The following is a 19,879-nucleotide window of genomic DNA, read 5'->3' as shown; positions in this document are numbered from 1 at the left end:
AACTTTACTTTACTTTATGCTAATATGAAAGCGACCTTTCTTTAATTTTCTTACTAATTCCAATTGAAAACTTAAATATCTTCTTACATTATTTTATCATTATAAGTTGTAGAAAAACTTATATACGATGTTGTATAAATATGTGAAATTTGTTTATATTTACGACTTTATAGTTTGCTTCATCTTTTGATATTGTTTCCTATAGATATGTTAATTAATTATTTTTAGAATGTGTTATCAACACTATCACTATTTAACTTTTAAATGTATACATTTTTCCACTCCTAAATTTTCATTTTTTGTAAATAACAAAACTTTTACCTCAATCTTTGGCTGAGAAACCAACTATCCGACAACTCCTAAAGTTCATATATATATATATATATATATATATATATATATATATATATATATATATATATATATATATATATATATATATATATATATATATATATATATATATATATATTGCATAAGAATTAGTATTTGTTTTGAAGTTCATCATTATATCCTTTGAAAATATATCAATTTAATGTGTATTTCATCCTCATTTAATTAGAAAGTTTACGGTATTTAATGAAGAAAGACACATAAAAGCACGTATATTTCACGTAGCTACCATAGAATTATTTTCATCTTTAGTAATAATTTCATCAATATTAATATAATAGAGTCGTTACCTCTTTTGTGTAAATAATAATATAATTTGTTTTTCAAAAAAATGTTATCTTTTAGTAATTGTTATAACTTACAAGTATTATCCTAGTTGAAGTAACATATATTTTTATTAATATTTGACTTATTCTATTTATCTCATGATATTTTTTTATTGAAAAAAATATATTAATTTTTAATCACGTGAAATATCAATAAAAAGAATATATAATGAAGGATCACCCAACTTAAACACCCATTGTTTTTTCAAGCATGAAGCATCACACTTAATATAAAAAACCAACCTGTGTTTCTTTGTTGTACGAACAATGACAGTTGCCGAGTTCGCCGGCACGCCGTCGTTTTCCGGCAAAACAGTCTCACCATAAGCAGCCATTTACTCCGGTAACCAGACAAATCTCCTTACCAGCCCCCTCTGACGTGTCCATACCCTGGTCCCCATTTTTCCATCCCCTTTCCAGACATGATGACGTGTACCGGTCCCACCTGTCCCCTAGTCTACACAAAGACTATATCATCAATGTTTCTGATGTGGCATCTGACGTGGCATGTAGCCCGAAATAGCCTTTCACCACCTTATATATACCACCTCCACCGCTCCACCAAAACTCACAACAACACCACCTTAAAACACACAGCTTTTCCACGACCTTCTCTCTCCCTCTCTCTAAATCATGGCTGTTGATTCAGCGACGTCGTCACCGCTAGGTCCGCCGGCTACGGAAAAAGATGCAAAAGCTCTTCAGTTTATAGAAGAGATGACAAAAAACTGTGACTCCGTTCAGGAGAATGTTCTGTGTGAAATCCTGACCCAAAATGCTTCTGCTGAGTATGTCCAGAAATGGAACCTCGGCGGCGCCACTGACCGGAAAACTTATAAATCCAAAGTTCCGGTGGTGTCCTACGAAGATCTCCAGCCGTATATCCAACGTATCGCCAATGGCGATCGTTCTCCGATCTTATCCTCCCACCCCATCTCCGAATTCCTCACAAGGTTTGTTCAACACTCATGTAGCTCGATTAAAAAAATTAGCAAAAGTATTTGTCTTTTATAGAGATTTAATTAATTAATAAATAAATAAAATATTGCAGTTCTGGTACATCAGCTGGGGAAAGAAAACTGATGCCAACCATTGCTGAAGAGATGGACCGAAGACAGAAGCTCTATAGTCTTCTGATGCCTGTCATGAATCTGTGCGTTACTTTAGTCTTTTCCTCTATTTTATTTTATTTAAATGTTAATTGTTAAATTAACTTGTTAGTCAATATATGAGTATTTTATGCTCAATAAACTGTTTACGTTGAATTATACACAACCTAATTACACTATTCTATTAATTAATTATTTGAAACAATATATAAATTACAACCAAACTATTGCTATTTGCTAATGAATTATTGTGTTGTGTTGCAGCTACGTTCCCGGTTTAGACAAAGGAAAGGGTCTATACTTCCTATTCATCAAAGCCGAGACGAAAACCCCAAGCGGTTTAGTGGCTAGACCGGTTCTCACAAGTTACTACAAAAGCCAACAATTTAAAACCCGCCCCTATGACCCCTACAACGTCTACACCAGCCCTAACGAAACCATTCTCTGTGTCGATTCCTTCCAAAGCATGTACTCTCAAATGCTCTGTGGTCTCATTTTCCGGCAGCAGGTTCTCCGGTGTGGGGCGGTTTTTGCCTCCGGTCTGGTTCGGGCCATTAAGTTTCTTACGTTAAACTGGAAACAACTCGCCCTTGATATCGAAACCGGATACCTGAACCCTAAAATCACCGACCCGGATATCCGGGCATGCATGTCGAAGATTCTAAGCCCTGACCCGGATCTAGCCCGGTTCATTACGGCTCAGTGTTGTGAAGGGAACTGGGAAGGGATTATAACCCGGGTTTGGCCGAATACCAAGTACCTTGACGTGATTGTTACTGGGGCCATGGCTCAGTATATTCCCATCCTTGATTTTTACAGCGGTAACTTACCTCAAACTTGTACGATGTATGCTTCTTCTGAGTGTTACTTTGGGTTAAATTTAACCCCAATGGTAAAACCCTCAGAAGTTTCTTACACCATTATGCCAAACATGGGTTACTTTGAGTTCATCCCACATGACTCCTCCAACTCGGTGCCAAACTCGGAAGACTCGCCACCTCAACTCATCGACCTTGCTGACCTCGAACTCGGAAAGGAGTATGAACTCGTCATTTCGACCTACTCGGGTCTCTGTAGGTACCGGGTCGGAGACATTCTCCGGGTCACGGGTTTCCACAACTCCGCCCCGCAGTTCAAGTTCATTAGGAGAAAGAATGTCTTACTAAGTATAGATGCTGACAAAACCGACGAAACCGAGTTGCAGACAGCCATTGAAAAGGCTTCGGAGCTTTTGAAAGAATTTGATACAGCAGTTGTGGAGTATACGAGCTATGGTGACACCAAAACGATACCAGGTCACTATGTTATTTACTGGGAGTTGTTGGTGAAGGATCCGGGTCATGGTCCTGGTCAGGAAGTGTTGGATCAGTGCTGTTTAGCAATGGAGGAGTGTTTGAATTCGGTTTATCGACAGAGTCGGGTTGCGGATAATTCTATTGGGCCGTTGGAGATTCGGGTCGTGAGAAACGGTACGTTTGAGGAGTTGATGGATTACGCGATATCACGAGGGGCATCCATAAACCAATATAAAGTTCCAAGGTGTGTTAGTTTCACACCTATCATGGAACTTTTGGATTCCAGGGTCATATCCACCCATTTTAGCCCGAGTGCACCTCATTGGGTCCCAGACCGACGTTTCTAAGATATTAAGGTCGTTTAGAAGTTAAAGGGTGCGATGTGTAGGTTCAGAAGGTGAAGGGTGAATTGTGTAGATTCAGAAACTGAAAGATGTAATCATGTAGGTTCAGAAAGTGAAGGGTGTGTTGTGTAGGATCAGAAAGGGAATGTTGCTCTAGTGTGTAGGTTTAGAAAGTACTGTAAGAATAATGTATTCGTTGAAATGATGATTTTCTTTTCTGTATGTTATGTTAAACTTTGTAAGAAGTTGTGCTTTATTGTAAAATGTTTACTTTTAAACGCAACTTATTGTTTTGTATTGTTCTCCCGTTCACGGGCTTTACTGTAAATTACTTCATTGTAAAAGGTGCACAAATTAAATGTAAAATAAATGCATTTCAAATAATTTAGAGTAAATTACAAGTTTGATCCGTGTTTTTTTTTTTTTTTTGAACCGGGAACTTCTTTTATAACTAAATAAAGCCAGCCAGAGGCTGGGTAGGATTTTACATTGTGTTAATTACAAAGAAGAGGGTTTTCATTCCATAGTCTCCAATCTAACTTGTTTCTACCTCCTCTATGTTTCATCCAAACAAAAGTCTCGGACTTTACAATAGAAAATATTTTCGCCGGTTCACTTTCAATTTTGTTGAAAATTCTTTCGTTTCTGGCTCTCCATAAACACCAAAAGGCCCCAAATAAAATCGTAAGTAACATTTTTTTCCTTTTGGGGCAGTTCCCCCATTTGATAGCGAAATCAATGATGTTTTGGACTGTTTGGAAATCAGTCATAGGGATATTACACCACTGAAGAATTGAGTATAATAAGTCTTTTGCAAATGGGCATTCGACAAGAATATGACCTCCAGTTTCTTCCGATCTTTGACAAGAACCACATAGTGTCGATGCCATTACTACCCCCTGTTTCGAAGAGCTCCCGCTGAGGGTATTTTATTTTGTTTGGCTCTCCATACAAAACCCGATACCTTTAATGAGACTGTTTTTAGCCACATGAAGTACCCGTCACATACTGGGAAATTAGCTCTTTCGATTCTCTCCCGGAGGCCAGCTACATTGAAATCTCCGTCCACGACATAAGGAGATACCCCTCCTGCTTGTGGGTCTCCTGAATGAAGTACCTCCTCAAAAGATATGAAAGTCATCCACAAGTGGTCTTTTAACGTTTCATTAGTTGTGTTGGTAGTGCATGAGTCACACGCCTAACATATCTCTCTACTATCACATTTAACATCTTTGTTATCTTTTAAATTTCTAACAAAAAGATGGGACTATAATATGAACCTAGCTCATACTAGGCATGCATCAAGCCATACATTTAAGTGTACTTATCACTTTTAAAACCAGCTTGTAAGAAAAGAGGACATCTAAACTTATAAGCAAACAACTTAATTTACTTTCGAACGATTATAATACCCCAAGCTTTGAAGAGCCAACATCCTTGTTGGTCAAGATTTATGTTGGTTAGGGTTGGCACCCCCTTTTCGGTACAAACAACCACTCCAACTCATTGTTGGTCACGGTTGGCACCCTTTTTTAGGGTCGAAGTAACCACTCCGTAGGCCACCACTCAAAGTATTGGAACTTCAAAAGATGGGGATGGCTTTGATAAAAATTGATAGGAACTTATTCCATACAAGGCTCGTATCTATCTATAAACCAAAATGTAAAACTCACTCCCAAAATCCACATTATAGAAAAGTGGACATTTAGACTTATAAGCCACCAACTAAATTTACTTCCGGCCGATATGAGATCGTAACAGACTAAGTGGGTGTTTGGGAGTGCTTTGTAACCTCAAAAGCGTTTTTTTGGAAAAGTCCTTATTGACTTATGGTTTTTTAAAATGAGTTTTCTAAAAGTGTTTAAATTAACTTTTATGGTGATAATAATTTGATTTTTAAAAAGTGTCTAGTTTAGCTTTTACATGTAAAATGACATAAATGACATGTTTACATATTTAGAACCATTTACTACTTTACATATAAATATTTCATGGTTAACAACTTTTTTTTTTTTTACAAATTACATGATATAAATTTATTTTACAAAATATATAAATTTTTTGATAAGACCATGATAATATTAAAATTGCATTCATACAACAGTAGAATACAAATTGTAAATAATTCATAGAACATATCATAAGAAACGTCATATTATATTCACCCTGTAACAACCTTGAGAAATTCTGTCGCTAGTCACCGTTAGCAAATAATAGGAAGAAAAATATAATAGAAAACATTGTAATATTTGATTTTTAAGATAATAAGAATAAGATATGCTCTTACATTTATTTGATAAAAATTGTCCATTAGGCTCTAAAAATTAGCGATCAAAAAGTTGTGACATTTTTCGATTCGGTTAACATACTTGGATAGTACTTGTTAACGTGATCTCAAGGATATAAGATTCGTAAAAATCTAACTCTGAAGGAGAGAGTTATGGATTTTATAAAAATAGAAATCAACCACATAGTTAAAATTAATTACATCAAAACGGTACTTAGAGATTGGTTGAGTTTTGACTAAAAGTGCAAAAAGGAGTTTCCCAGTACTCCTCGAGATATAAACTTTAGGAAAAAGTTTGTCGAAAACGGGATTCATATGAGTAAGTTATGATTTCTATAAAAATCATTAATTCTTACCCCCGTTAGGCTCGAAAATGAAAGTCAAAACCGGCCAAAACAACCAAAATGAAAGTTGTAGTACCTATTGAGATCGTCACATAGATATAGAGAGGGTCTAGATGGGAGCAAACACGAGGAAGTTATGATTTTTAAAAAAATATTTACTTGCGCGTCAAGTGCACGTCTCCGTGCTCCGCGCACTTGACACCGGATTCGGACAGATTACGAGTGACGTGGCTGAGTAGGGAGGTGACACGTGGCAACTTCCTGTGGAGCTACGACGTTTGAGTGCACGCCGCGCATAGGAAATGTACGACGCGCACCCCCAAAACTCGACTATAAATTGAAGGTTGTACCATTCAGTTCCAGCACACCTTCATTCACTTCTCTCTTTCTCTCTAGTCTGTGCGCTACCTCGTGGAGTGATCCCCGAAGTTCCGAGCTCGTCTCTACCCTACATCAATGGTTTCAAACCCTAGAGTGAGTTCACGACCCCTATTTTGTTGTTTTAAATGTTTTTAGAGGGGGGGGGAATACATGCTTATCAAATGGTATTATAAAAATATTTATTTTATAAATGTCAAATCATTTTATAATAAGCTAGATGCCTTAGGATAGTATAACTGTAGATACTATGCCTAGTTTTAAGCTATGATCTTATTTCTAGAGGTTTAAATGCCCAATAATCTAGGAGTAGGCGTTACCATGATGTTATAATGGTCAAATCTCTAGGAAACCTTATTACCTAGGAGTTATGTTATACAAGATTTAGGATATGCATAGTATTTAGTTGTTACTCATCTTAAATATCTTGTTAAAATAACAATAATTAAGATATATATATATATATATATATATATATATATGTATTTATATATATATATATATATATATATATATATATATATATATATATATATATGTATATACACACCTTAATAAGCATTTACACTAAAATGCTGAACTTTAAGAGGTACACCCCTTAAAACAACATTTACAACAAGTTTATGCATTTCAGGAAAATCAGAGCTTATCCCGTGAAATGCTGAAAAAATCAAATACTATACATTTCGTTATCTCTGGAAAGCTTTTGACGTGGTCATTTATAATCCTTCGATGAAATCCCGGTAAAAATCTCTCAATGTTGGTCATCTTCCCCTTTATCATGTGCTATTTGTCTCCTTAGTTAAACTATTCATCCCCATCTTTATAGATTCATTTCCATTTAGCATCTACATAGCCTTTCTCTCTAAAACCCTAGACTAAAAAACTCCATCTTCGTTTCTCTCAGCCTCCACCGCAACCGCTAAACCCTTCAATTGTCCTGCCAGGTACACCGTCATCTATGTTTAACCATCCACTGCCCGAAAAGAAAGAGCAACCAAGCTGTGACCATTTGTCGAGATTACATAAAATCGAAAGGAAAATAAAAGGTATATATCAAATCCTTTGAAGTTAATCTCGACATGTGACAAAAAATCCTAGATCTGCCAAAACACCACAAATATACGCTAATTGTTTCTCCTTCTTCCTCTTTTTTCCCACGATCTCTACAAGTTTGCTTCTGTATTTTGATTTTTGTTCGTTGACCATTGGGAATAAAAGATCCCTAATGAACAGGGAGAACGATCAATATAGCTTCAACAATAAATTAAAACTTATGTGCGAGTCCAAAGGAAGAACGGTTAAACAAATAGATATTTGTTTTCTGCTTTCGATCCCCTAGCCGCTCCCTTACCAACGATTTGGGTTTTTTGTTGGATCCATCTCTGACCTTTTTCTAGCTACTTCAAAAACAAAAAGACACACTCTACAAATTGATATCTTCTTCTTAGATTGAGATGGTGTCTTTATTCAACGAAACCTAACCATCAAACAGGTCATTACCTTTCTTTTTCCTTTTTATCAAGTTCCTTTGCTACATGTTTGCCTTTTGTAATGTTTATCTCTTTATGATGTTATCAGGAATTTATTTTCTTAGAGCTTTTTTCTCTAAATAACCTTACAGGGACCATACCGTATTACAAGGTGAAAAAGAAAGGAAGAAGAAACAGATAGAAAAGTAGGGCCGGACAAAGAGATATATTCAAAAAATGTTTTTTTTTAACTTGAATATTTATTGTGACGGTCACATGAATCTATTTTGGAGCAGTTGCATACAAGGGTTGGCTTTTACTGTTAAGGTTGGCCCAGGTCAACCCATGATTGATGTAAGAATATGTCAAGTTGAACTATGTAACACCCGAAATCTAGAAGATTATTTGCGGAAATAAATCCTCTTTCTTAGGGACCAACTCGGCGAGTTGATGATGGGAATCTCGACGAGTTGGAGGCTTTTGGGTCGCACATTTTTATGGACCAACTCGGCGAGTTGGTGAAGGGAACTCAACGAGTTGGATGTTGATTGAGAAACCCTAATTTTAGGGTTTGGCACCCTATTTAAACACCTTAAGTCCCAGGTGTTGGCCTCGTTCCCGGTCTCCATAGCCCCTAACCCTAATCTCAAAACCCTAGAGCCTCCTTGACTGTTGTGAGCTCATTATGGGTGTGTTTTGGTGTGGTTGAAGCTCATTGAAGGAAGAGAAGCTTGGTGCAAGGTGGTGGTTCAAGTAGGAGCTTTTAGATCTTGATTCTCTACTCCATTTCCAGCACATTTTGGGTATAAAGTTCTAACCTTGCTTACTATTTGCTTAGATCTCTTCTTGGGTTAGATTGTATGCTTTTAGCCATGGATGGGTGGTTGTTGGGGAAGTAGAAGTCCCAAGTGTTTATTCTTTCAGATCTATGATCTTCATGAGCTCTTTTGGCATAAAGGTGCCAACTTTATAGGTTTAAGGGCTTCATGCATCCATTAAGTCTTTCATTTAGCCCTTTTTGAGATTTTGAGCTCCTTCTAGTCATGCTTAAGCGTAAAGATGGAAACTTTACGTGACCATCTAGTCTTATGGGGCCAAATCTGCATTATGGGGTATTGTCTTTGATGATTAAGTGCTTAATTCCCTCATTCTTTCAAGTCCATGGTTTGGGTTTGGACCCACATAGGTGGTTCCTAGGGGTAAAGTTGGAAACTTTACCCTTCTTGATCTCATTTTGGTTGAGATCTGAGCTTTGGAGCTCTTGGATTAGATGAAGGCAGCTTAATGCATTAAGTTGTTGAGTCTTGGGCGAACTCGGCGAGTTGGTGGGTCAACTTGGCGATTTGTTTTGGTTTTCCCCGTTTCTGAGTTGATGTAGGTCAACTCGGCGAGTTGATTAGACAACTTGGCGAGTTGGGTCGATATGGATTATGGATCTTGTCTTTGACCAAGTTCGTCTCGGGGGGGGGGGGGGGGCTTGAAGTAATCTGAGTTAGATCTAACGATAATATGGGCTTAGGATAAGGCCCGTATGGGATTGGGCCCAATTTGAAAAATTGGGCCATTAGTGGGCCTTTGTGCATCTTTTGGAATTGGGCCTCAATTTTTGTTCATGTTGGGGTTATGGGTAAAATGGTCATTTTACCCCAAGTATGGTTGGTGGGCCTTGGGATGGATTCCAATTGCTAATTGGGTGTTATTTTGATCTAGCAGCTAGGCAATTCTTTTAGTGAGATTCTGCATTCGAGGTGAGTCTCCTCATTGTTCTATGGGTCGAAGGCACCAATGCCGGCCTATTTGGTTGTGTATGGTAGGAAGACCCGGGGGTGACCCTTGGCATTTTTGTAGGAAAGACCATGAGGCGGCTCCTAGCAAATGCTAGTAAGTAGTTATAGATTGTATGTTAGTTGTCTTTGTGATACTTGCTTGGAAGACCAGGAGGCGGCTCCTGGCACTTGTCTGTAAGACCCAGGGTTGTGGTCCCCGGCCTGGCAAGGAAGACCATGAGGCGGCTCGTGGCATAATGGCAAGACTATGGTTGGCACATAGCACTCTTATTGATTATGGTATATGAATGATATGTATGGCTCACGGTTATGTATGACATGTATGGTTCATTTGATATGTATGGTATGTGGTATTTAGGGAACTCACTAAGCTTTGTGCTTACGGTTTTCAGTTAATGTTTCAGGTACTCCAGTTTTCAAATAAAATAGCTCGGGACGATCGCAATGCATACGCCCGTGTTTTCAGCAATATGTGATCTTTGGGAATGAACTCTGATAATTGTTTTATTTCAAATGCTTTTTCAATGTTTGGACAAAGTTACTATATTGTTTTAATTATAATAAAAATATAATTTTTACCCTTGATTTTTGGGATGTTACAAGTTGGTATCAGAGCGTTGGTTTGAGGGATTCAGGCATACTCTCGGTGTGCCTGAACTCAAACTGAGGGTTTGATGAATTTTTTTATAAAATAAACATTTAATTAAAAAGGTATTTCTAATCAAGAAAGGGGCGTGATGCGTGCAATCGGCCGAGCTCAAGTAAGTGGTTCCCAGAATACCAATTCATGTTTATTATGATATATGCTATGATTATGAGAGTTGCATTCTAGAATAGTGCTAAGGATTTGTTCAGTAATATATGATAGGAGAAATGCCTTTTTATGCATGATTATATGAGCTTTAGATATGCATGCTAGTATAGACTCCTGATGAGTGAATAAAATGGCTTGATTAGTGTATGCTAGTTAAATTCTTCGTTGCTTGAATGCTGCTTGCTTTGTGCTTTGTGGGGATCTTATTAATGTGGGTTAGATACTAAGTGAATATGCTAAGTCAAATGTGGCACATGTTGGATAATCTCAGAGTGATGAACTTGGCCCTATTGCGCAGCTCTCGTTTGAGTCCAACCGTTCTAGGATTGACTCTTTTACTCAAAGGATTATCTGATCTCTGTTGCATGCGACTATATTCAAGAGTTAGCTAGTTGACATTAATGGGAATCCTTCAATATCTGAGGGTTGGGTGAGTTCGGGAACCTAGGAGAGCCTAGGATATGCTTCAGTGGGTTAGTAGTGTGGTTTAGTGAGTTTTGGGTGCATTACTTTGAGGAAGTGACTTAGAGGATTCGAGAGGATTGCTGAGGAAAGTATGGATAGGTGTGGAATGTAGTATTGGTCCCGTACTACTGAAAGCACAGGATCCATATTCGAATCGGTGAGAGTATTAGAGAATCTAAGAAGCTAATGGGAGGAGGATTCTTGGGTATGTTGGTACCGCAGTATGCAGCACATGAGGAAATGAAGAAGGTGAGGTATCATGATATGCTACGGGATGGTATCAGGGAGTTCGTGAGTATTTCAGGGTGTAAGAACCTGAATGATATGGTTTCTAGAGCCTGAAAGCGAGAGATCGATTTGGAGCACCTCGGGAAGAGGGGGTCAGATCAGGTGTGATGGGTTTGAGCCATAAGAACTTTCCTATGTGCACATGCAAACCCTAATGCTTGGATCTAGGTTTCTCTAATTGAACATGCAATGTATCCAAGGCTTACAATCCTAGATCTAGTGAATACAGTTGAAACATAACATATGAAATCAGATCTAGATGAATACCTTTTGATTTCTTGCTTGAATCTTCTTGTTCTTGGAGCTTAGAGTCACAATTGTCACTCCTCTAATGGCTTACAAACACCAACTAGCAAAAGGTTGATTTAGAGAGAGGAGAGAGGTGTAGAAATCGGCTCTAGGGTTCCCAAGGAAGCAAGGTAACCGATTTATCCAACCCTAGGGGTTTATTTATACTGTGAGCTTCTAGGGTTTCAACCAAAACCCTAATGGACAACTTAATCATCAAGCAGCCCATGGAACCTTCTGGATTAGGGCCCTTAGACGAAATCTAGATGGGATCCTCCCATAATTTCATCCATCCCTTGCTCCATAGGGTTTCCTAGCCCAAAATACAACTATCACACATTTGACAGTTTAAGCCCCTTTATTCAATTAACCTCTTTTAGTCATCTAATTAATTCTTAATTAATCTATGACTAATATTAATCAAATAATATTATTATTCCTTTAATATATTATTCTAATAATATATTAATATAATAATATCTTCTCTCTCTTCATAAATCACCCTGTCAAGTTGCCATGGTGAAGGCAACCCAAAAGGACCATGCACAACCGGGTCAAGTACTTACCAAATATAGTTACGGGCTTAGACACTAATCCAACAATCTCCCACTTGGATAAGTCTAGTAACTATAAATGCAAGCACAATCCGATTAGCAATCGTAGCTCTCAAAAATGCTGTCAAACTCTGATCTTATCAGTAACCTGTCCTTTAGATAAGGGACCGTATAATCCTCTGTTCTAGATATCGTGCGGACAATCACATGGAACATGGTCATACTTATTGTCCTGCAATTGGTTTCTCGATCTCAGATTCATTTGACATAGAACTTAATTGAACACATCAATTCAGTCTTGACCGGGCCCGACACATAAGTCAAATCAAATCATCGAGGGGCCCTGATATCGCTTTTACCCTCTTAGGATAAAAGGAACAGATAAACTTCGACTTATATGCATCTATTATCCATTAATCAAATCATACACAACAATGCGTTTTATAACATCAAGTTACTGATGTGTTTACGCATTATCAATGCACAACCAATTAACAAACAATAAACCATATATCTAGGTTTTAAGACCATATGATATTACCATCTTATGATCACTCGTGATAAATTCCATGAAGTGATTCCAGCAAGTGTGGGTTTATTCCAATGCTCAAAACAAGTTCATAAGCACTCATGAATGTTGCAGCAAACTTTTGCTATGTCTAATACACTATAGACAATCTACACACCAATTCATGACAGTCTTCATTCATATCTACTTCCAACATATGAACGACTGTGGACTGTTTGAATAATTCAATTATTATCAAATAATTCAATTATTCAGGAAGTCAAAACATGCAAAATGAAACAATAGGTAAAAGATTAACATAAGACAGTAACATTACTAATAAATAATACTCCTTTATTTAATCATCAAATGTTAATAACAACTTATCTATTACATGTTTCCAAACTATCTAATCTAAACTAATATCGTCCTTCAGCCCGATGCTCCTAGCGTACTGCAAATGCTTAAACCTGCTTAGTCCCTTCGTAAGCGGATCTGCTGGGTTATCCTCTGACGATACCCTCTTCACTACGAGGAGTCCTTCTTCCACCCGATGTCGAATAAAGTGATATTTTCTGTCGATATGTCGAGATCTACCGTAATCTCTTGGTTCCTTGGTTAAGGCAACCGCTCCTTCATTATCACAGAAAATCTCCATAGGCTCCTTTATGGCTGGCACAACTCCAAGGTCTCCAATGACGTTCTTCAGCCATATCGCCTCCTTTGACGCTTCGCTCGCCGCAATATACTCTGATTCGCACGTTGAATCGGCTACGGTTTCGTGCTTGGAACTTTTCCAAGTCACTGCTCCTCCATTGAGGGTAAAGACCCAGACCGACTGCAAACGGTAGTTGTCCCTGTCGGTCTGAAAACCGGCGTCACTGTACCCTCGCACCTTTAAGTCATCACTCCCACAGAGGACTAGAAACCATTCCTTGGTCCTCCGAAGGTACTTAAGAATATTCTTGACCGCGATCCAATGCGCTCTGCCAGGGTTCCCTTGATATCTGCTGACCATGCTCAAAGCGAAGGCCACATCAGGGCAAGTACAAGTCATAGCATACATGATTGAGCCAACTGCGGAAGCGTATGGTACTCGGCTCATCTCTGCTATCTCGACTTCAGTACTCAGACTTTGAGTCTTACTCAACTTGGCATTACTCTGGATTGGTAACTCCCCTTTCTTTGAATTCTCCATACTAAAACGTTTTAGTACCTTGTCCAGGTAAGTATTCTGACTAAGTCCTATTAGTCTCTTACTTCTGTCTCTCACTATCCTTATTCCCAAAATATAGGAAGCTTCTCCGAGGTCCTTCATAGCGAAACACTTCCCGAGCCAGGACTTAACCTCCTGCAATGTCGGGATGTCGTTTCCTATGAGTAGTATGTCGTCGACATTCAATACGAGAAAGCTTACTACACTCCCACTGGCTTTGACATATACACACGATTCATCTTCGCTTCGCAGAAAGCCAAACTCTTTGACCTTCTCGTCAAAACAATGATTCCATCTGCGAGACGCTTGCTTAAGTCCATAAATGGACTTCTCAAGCTTACACACTCTATTGGGATGCTTCGCATTGACAAAACCCTCTAGCTGAGCCATGTAAACATCCTCAGCCAACTTCCCATTAAGGAAAGCAGTTTTGACATCCATTTTCCATATTTCATAGTCATGAAACGCAGCAATGGCCAACATCACCCTGATAGACTTTATCTTCGCAACTGGTGAGAAGGTTTCGTCGTAGTCAACTCCAGGAGTTTGAATGAAACCCTTCGCAACCAATCGCGCTTTATAAGTGTGCACGTTTCCATCCACGCCGGTCTTCTTCTTGAAGATCCACTTGCACCCGACCGTCTTACGACCTGGTACATTGTCAACCGGAGTTTCCTCCTCGGGTTGAGCGCCAGTGTTAGAGGTTCCTTCATCGCTCGACTCTTGAAATTTTTCAAGATCTATTTGCCTCCCACTATTTCCTTGGCTTATGAGTTCTCGCTCTCGGAAAACCCCTATCCTCGCAACGAAGACTACATTGTCACTCGGTCTGTAGAAGAGATATACAAAGGATTTCTGTGAGTAGCCGATGAAAATACATTGCTCACTACGAGGTTCGAGCTTGTCGTGAGTTTCTCGTCTTACGAAAACCTCGCAACCCCAAACCTTGATATGTGCCAACGAGGGAGCCTTCCCTGTCCACATATCGTGAGGTGTTTTGGCAACCTTCTTCGTAGGGACTAAGTTAAGGATATGGGCGGCAGTCTCTAAGGCATACCCCAAAAAATGAGATAGGTAGTGAAGCACGACTCATCATGGAATGAACCATGTCTAGCAAGGTTCGATTACGCCTCTCAGCTACACCATTCAATTGTAGTGTCCTAGGTGGCGTCAATTGTGAAACTATTCCACATTCCTTGAGGTAGTCGTGGAATTCAAGACTTAGGTACTCTCCACCTCGATCAGATCGAAGCATCTTGATTTTCCTGCCCAACTGATTCTCCACTTCTTGTTTAAACTCTTTGATCTTTTCAAAGGTTTCTGACTTGTGCTTGATCAAGTAGATATACCCATATCTGCTATAATCATCTGTGAAAGTCACATAGAAGCGATTCGTATCCCTTGTGGTGGATCTAAAGGGTCCACATAAATCTGTATGTATGAGATCCAATAAACCCTCACCCCTCGCACAAGTGCCAGTGAAGGGTGACTTGGTCATCTTTCCAAGTAAACAAGACTCGCACACGTCATCGTCCCTAAGGTCGAATGACTCCAACACTCCATCCTTTTGGAGTTGGGCTATGCGTTTCTTGTTGACATGTCCAAGACGACAATGCCACAAGCATGCTTTATCCATACTATTGGAAGAATCCACACACAACACATCATTTCCTAAGTTGTCTACAACCATCACAGTTTCATATATTCCATTACAAGGTAATGCTTCAAAATATAAAACATTATTAAAATAAGCATAAATAGAACCCTTTTCATTATCAAATGAATATCTAAAACCTTGTTTATATAAACCATGAAATGAAATGATGTTTCTAGCCATATCTGGCGAATAGCAACAATTATTCAAATTTAAATCTAAACCATTACTAAGCACTAAGGAGTATACTCCAATCTTGGTCACAGGGGACGATCTTCTGTTTCCCATGATCAGATTCATCCTTCCACGCTCCACATTCCTATTTCTTTTTAGTCCCTGCAAATCAGAACATATGTGAAAACCACATCCTGTATCAAGAACCCAAGAATTAGCATGTGAAAAACTATTAGATTTAATTGTGTAAATACCTGCGAAAGATGGCTTGATCTTTCCATCCTTGATGGCTTGCAGATATTCTAGGCAGCTTCTCTTCCAATGCCCTATCTTATGGCAGTAGTGGCACTCTGCCTCTTTGGGGTTTGAGTTGGGTTTAGCAGAACCAACTTTGGTTCCACTAGAAGAGGTGCCATCTTGGGACTTTCCCTTGTGGTGGTCCCTTGAGGAGGCCTTCCTCTTCTTACCCTTCCCTTGCCCTATTGCCAAGACAGGGGCAACAGCTGGAGTTGGAGGTGATGCAACAAATTTATCCTTGAGGTTGCTCTCAGCAGTCCTTAACAAGCCCCGAAGCTTGCTCAAGGAGACCTATTTCTTATTCATGTGGTAGGTCATGTGGAACTGGCTATAGCAGGAAGGAAACGAGTGAAGGATGTTGTCAATTACCAGCTCTTCATCGAAGTTCACATTCAACATCAGCAGGCGATCAACATATCTCTGCATCTTTTGCAGATGGGCAGTAAGGGACTCTCCATTGCCCATTTTGGTAGTGATCATCGAAGTGATGATCTCATACCTCTCTTGCCTAGTGCTCTGGTGGTAGCGTTCCAGCAGATCCTGATGCATCTCATAGGACTTTTGGAGTTCAGCAATCATAGTCGCGAGCATGATGTAATGGACTTTCGTGGCATCACGCTCGTGGGCCTCGTAGGCCACGATCTCATCGGCAGTAGCTGTTTCGATATCAATCTCCTTTAGCTTCTCGTCAAGGATATATTCTTTGTCCTCGTAGCGAGTGACCATGCGAATGTTGCGGATCCAATTACTGAAATTGGTCCCATCGAAGATCACTTTCCCACACAAGTTCATGAGTGAGAATGAACCAGAGGAGTTTGACCCAGAAGCGTTGTTGTTTGTGTTCGACATCTGAAAAGGAAAAAGAACAAAGTTGATTAGAAATGAATTTCCCCAATTAATCACCCAAATAAGAAATTAGGGCTAGGAACCAACAACATTATTTACAAATTAGAAAAAGGGATGCCGTAATCTAACAAGTAAATAATTTGAAGGCAAGTGAATGTTGATTCACTAATTCTCCACCATGAAAAACGAAAAAGAAATTAGGTTTTAAATGTATTGAAAAACTCCTAGATCTTTTGAGATACATTGAACTTTTCAATGACATGTTTAAATCTCGATATGCCCCTCTAGTTTGTGACTGGGATGCCGAGGATCACAAAGTGGGTGTGAATAACCATGCAAATGTACATGGTGCCCTTATTGTTACAATCACCTATTCGATGTGTTGGTTAACCACACACGCTTCATCGAACTATGACAAACAATGAGTCACCCTTTGCTACCATTGCTTAGAACCCAATTAATGTGCCGGTTAACCACACGCGCTCCATTAACGTCTTAGCAAGGGTGCAAAGTGTAATTTCATGGAATTGCATCAATTCACTTTTTCCTAAAGTAACTAAGATTGGGAATTTTATGAAAAATGTTTTAGTTACTTTATATAGATTCATTATACTTTTAATGAGGAAAGGTTTGCCCAATCCTACCCGTTCGGCTAACGACCCTCCACCAATCAAGGAAGCGGTGGGTGAGAATGGACACCCATTAAACGGCCATTTTATAGGCCATAACCTTATACCCCCCTTATAGATCGGCTTCGTGAATGAGGCCTACTAACGGTAAGACTAGCATTTAAGTTATACATATATATATTAATCTTATAATACTATAAGTATAAGGTTGAATTTTAAAACTTGTAAAATTCTAAGGTTTGAAATTTAAATAAATCAAATTAAACTTTTAATCACAAAACTTTAAATTTCAAAACTTGAGGACAAGTTTTGAACTTTTCAAAACATAAAGGATCAAATAGCAAATAATATAAATCAACTAATGTTGAGGGGAGGAGCAGTGAGTGCGCCTGCTCCGGCTACTTTGAGGATTGCCGATGGACGAGAGGGTAGGGCAGGAGCCCTAGCGTAGAGGATTTGGGCTTAGCAGTGTCAGACATGGGAGGTCATGACTCCAGCAGGTGATGTTGTGGGTATGTATCTTTTGATTTCTTTTTGGTTTATCTAAATTTTGTCGTTGGAATCTTGCATCGGTTTTGGGTAAGCGTATCTTTGGTTTATTTCTCTGCTTATGTTTGGGTTATATCTTCAAGAAATGTTATTTGCCATTTGCATGCCATAAAGCGTTAGTGGATTAGTAAGGGTTGTTTCCTGTATAGCAAGTTCCAAGTGTTCAATTGTTATTTCCGGTTTTGGTCGAGATCAACCCAGGGGCATCGAGTCGAAGTTCGGTGGTCAGGGTTCAACTGGTTGGTTATCCGGTGTCGTCAGGATTCGGTAGTTTCAGTCATTGTGCTTGGATTGACTTGTGGGGGTGCTGAGGGAAGTGGTATGTTGCTGAGGTTTTGGTTGGAGCATCCGTCCTTTGGACTTCAAGATTTGAGTGTGATATCATTTTGGACATCTAGGATTTTTAGTGTTGCTGGAATTCGAGAAGTGTTCAGATGGTCTTCAGGGGTTGTGCGGTCCTTTGGGATGGTTAGTGATGGAACACTAGCATTGGTAAGCGCTGGTTTTTAGCAAATCGATCATTAGAGGGTAAGAAGGATTGGGAATCCTTCAATTCTCGTGTGCTGTAAGGGCTTAGTCAAGTCAAAGTCTGGGAGAACTGCTCAGGTCTTTAGGACAGAAGCAAGTATGAAACTAGGATGAGTTTCGCATCCCCATCGGGGGGGGGGGGGGGGAAGCGGCCCAAGTGGTTGTCTGGATTGAGGATTGTGTGACTTGGGAGTTCGGGAAACTTCCCAACATTGGGTTCGCGTCTTCTTGATGTTTGATGGCTGGCTTTGGGGGACCCAGGTTGGGGTTCCATTCATGACTCAAGTTCAGCTCAGGTGTTGGGTCGAGTGCATGTTCAACATTGGATTTTTTCGAATTGATAGATTAGCGGTAAGGCTTTGGGCGACAATTGTGGTAAGGTGTAAGTGTTCTAAGACTGCGGGGTGGCCCGTAGCATTCACTAGTTAGCAGATAGTGTAGAAGTGTTGTAAGACTGCAGGGTGGTGTAACATCGTGACTTTTCACCTAATTTTTTTTTATATATTTTTTAAAACATTTATTTAATAGAATATGTTGCGGAAGACTTATTTTATTTCAAAAAAAAAAACATCACCAAAGTTACTTTCATGTCAAAAAAACCCATCATAATTTAAAGTTCACAAAAACATAATGATGATACCCAACATGTTCAAATGGTATCATAACTAAAGATACTAACTGAGACTACCCCTAAACTCCCATCCTCACCACGGAATCATGTCAAGCTACCTGTTTCAACACACAAAGAAAGCCAACAAGCAAAGAACAACTGTTAGCATAAGCTAAGTGAATCAATATAGTACAGTGTTAAGAGAACACACATATCATAGATAGAGTCACACAAAACATCCACAAATATTCAAAGACTCACTAGCAGGACATACAACATCACACCACATAACAAACACAGGTTTAGCTTAATTTATTTTAGTTTTTCAGTTAGAGCTTATTTTATTATTTACTCTCCTCAACGTCGTTGTAACTAATTTAATCTTATCGATTCACCTCTTGAATATTATTATATAATATTTTGTTTCTCCGCTTTACATTAATAATTACTCACCGCTCACCACTGTAATTATTAAATTATTACCTCTTAGTTAGGGTTTATTTATTCACCGCAAAAACCCCCAAAGCAAGACCCCGTTCGCTACTAACATGACCGACACGACCCAATGCACTAAGTGAGGCGCGACTCTCACCCGTAATCATTTCTCCCGGTGCGCTGCGTTCGCTACTCCGACTGTGCACATACGTATACATGCATTTCCATTAAGGATTGGTACGACCGGTGCCAATTCCAACAGATACACCTCCCAAATCCCACGTGATGT

The 19,879-nt window shown here is 39.1% G+C and overlaps 1 protein-coding gene across 1 annotated transcript; it reads left to right on the top strand.

The window, feature by feature from the left end:
* Positions 1 to 1,278: 1,278 nt before the first annotated feature.
* Positions 1,279 to 3,689, top strand: LOC145160309 (putative indole-3-acetic acid-amido synthetase GH3.1). Its single transcript, XM_079079451.1, has 3 exons — positions 1,279 to 1,672; positions 1,771 to 1,872; positions 2,093 to 3,689. The coding sequence occupies exons 1-3, from the start codon at positions 1,353 to 1,355 to the stop codon at positions 3,468 to 3,470; spliced, it is 1,800 nt and encodes a 599-aa protein (XP_078935577.1). The 5' UTR covers positions 1,279 to 1,352; the 3' UTR covers positions 3,471 to 3,689.
* The last annotated feature ends 16,190 nt before the right edge of the window (positions 3,690 to 19,879 follow it).

The sequence above is a fragment of the Lactuca virosa genome, chromosome 2 (assembly GCF_052849685.1).
Source record: "Lactuca virosa cultivar CGN04683 chromosome 2, Lactuca_virosa_CGN04683_v6, whole genome shotgun sequence".
NCBI lineage: Eukaryota > Viridiplantae > Streptophyta > Magnoliopsida > Asterales > Asteraceae > Lactuca > Lactuca virosa.
Note: the sequence above shows the minus strand (reverse complement) of the source record. Positions and strands in the feature narration are given on the sequence as shown.

Excerpts from the sequence above, each read along its gene's own strand:
- LOC145160309 (XM_079079451.1), top strand. The coding sequence starts at position 1,353 with ATGGCTGTTGATTCAGCGACGTCGTCACCGCTAGGTCCGCCGGCTACG. Across the intron at positions 1,673-1,770 it reads ATCTCCGAATTCCTCACAAG|TTCTGGTACATCAGCTGGGG; the intron begins GTTTGTTCAACA and ends AAAATATTGCAG. Across the intron at positions 1,873-2,092 it reads CTGATGCCTGTCATGAATCT|CTACGTTCCCGGTTTAGACA; the intron begins GTGCGTTACTTT and ends GTTGTGTTGCAG.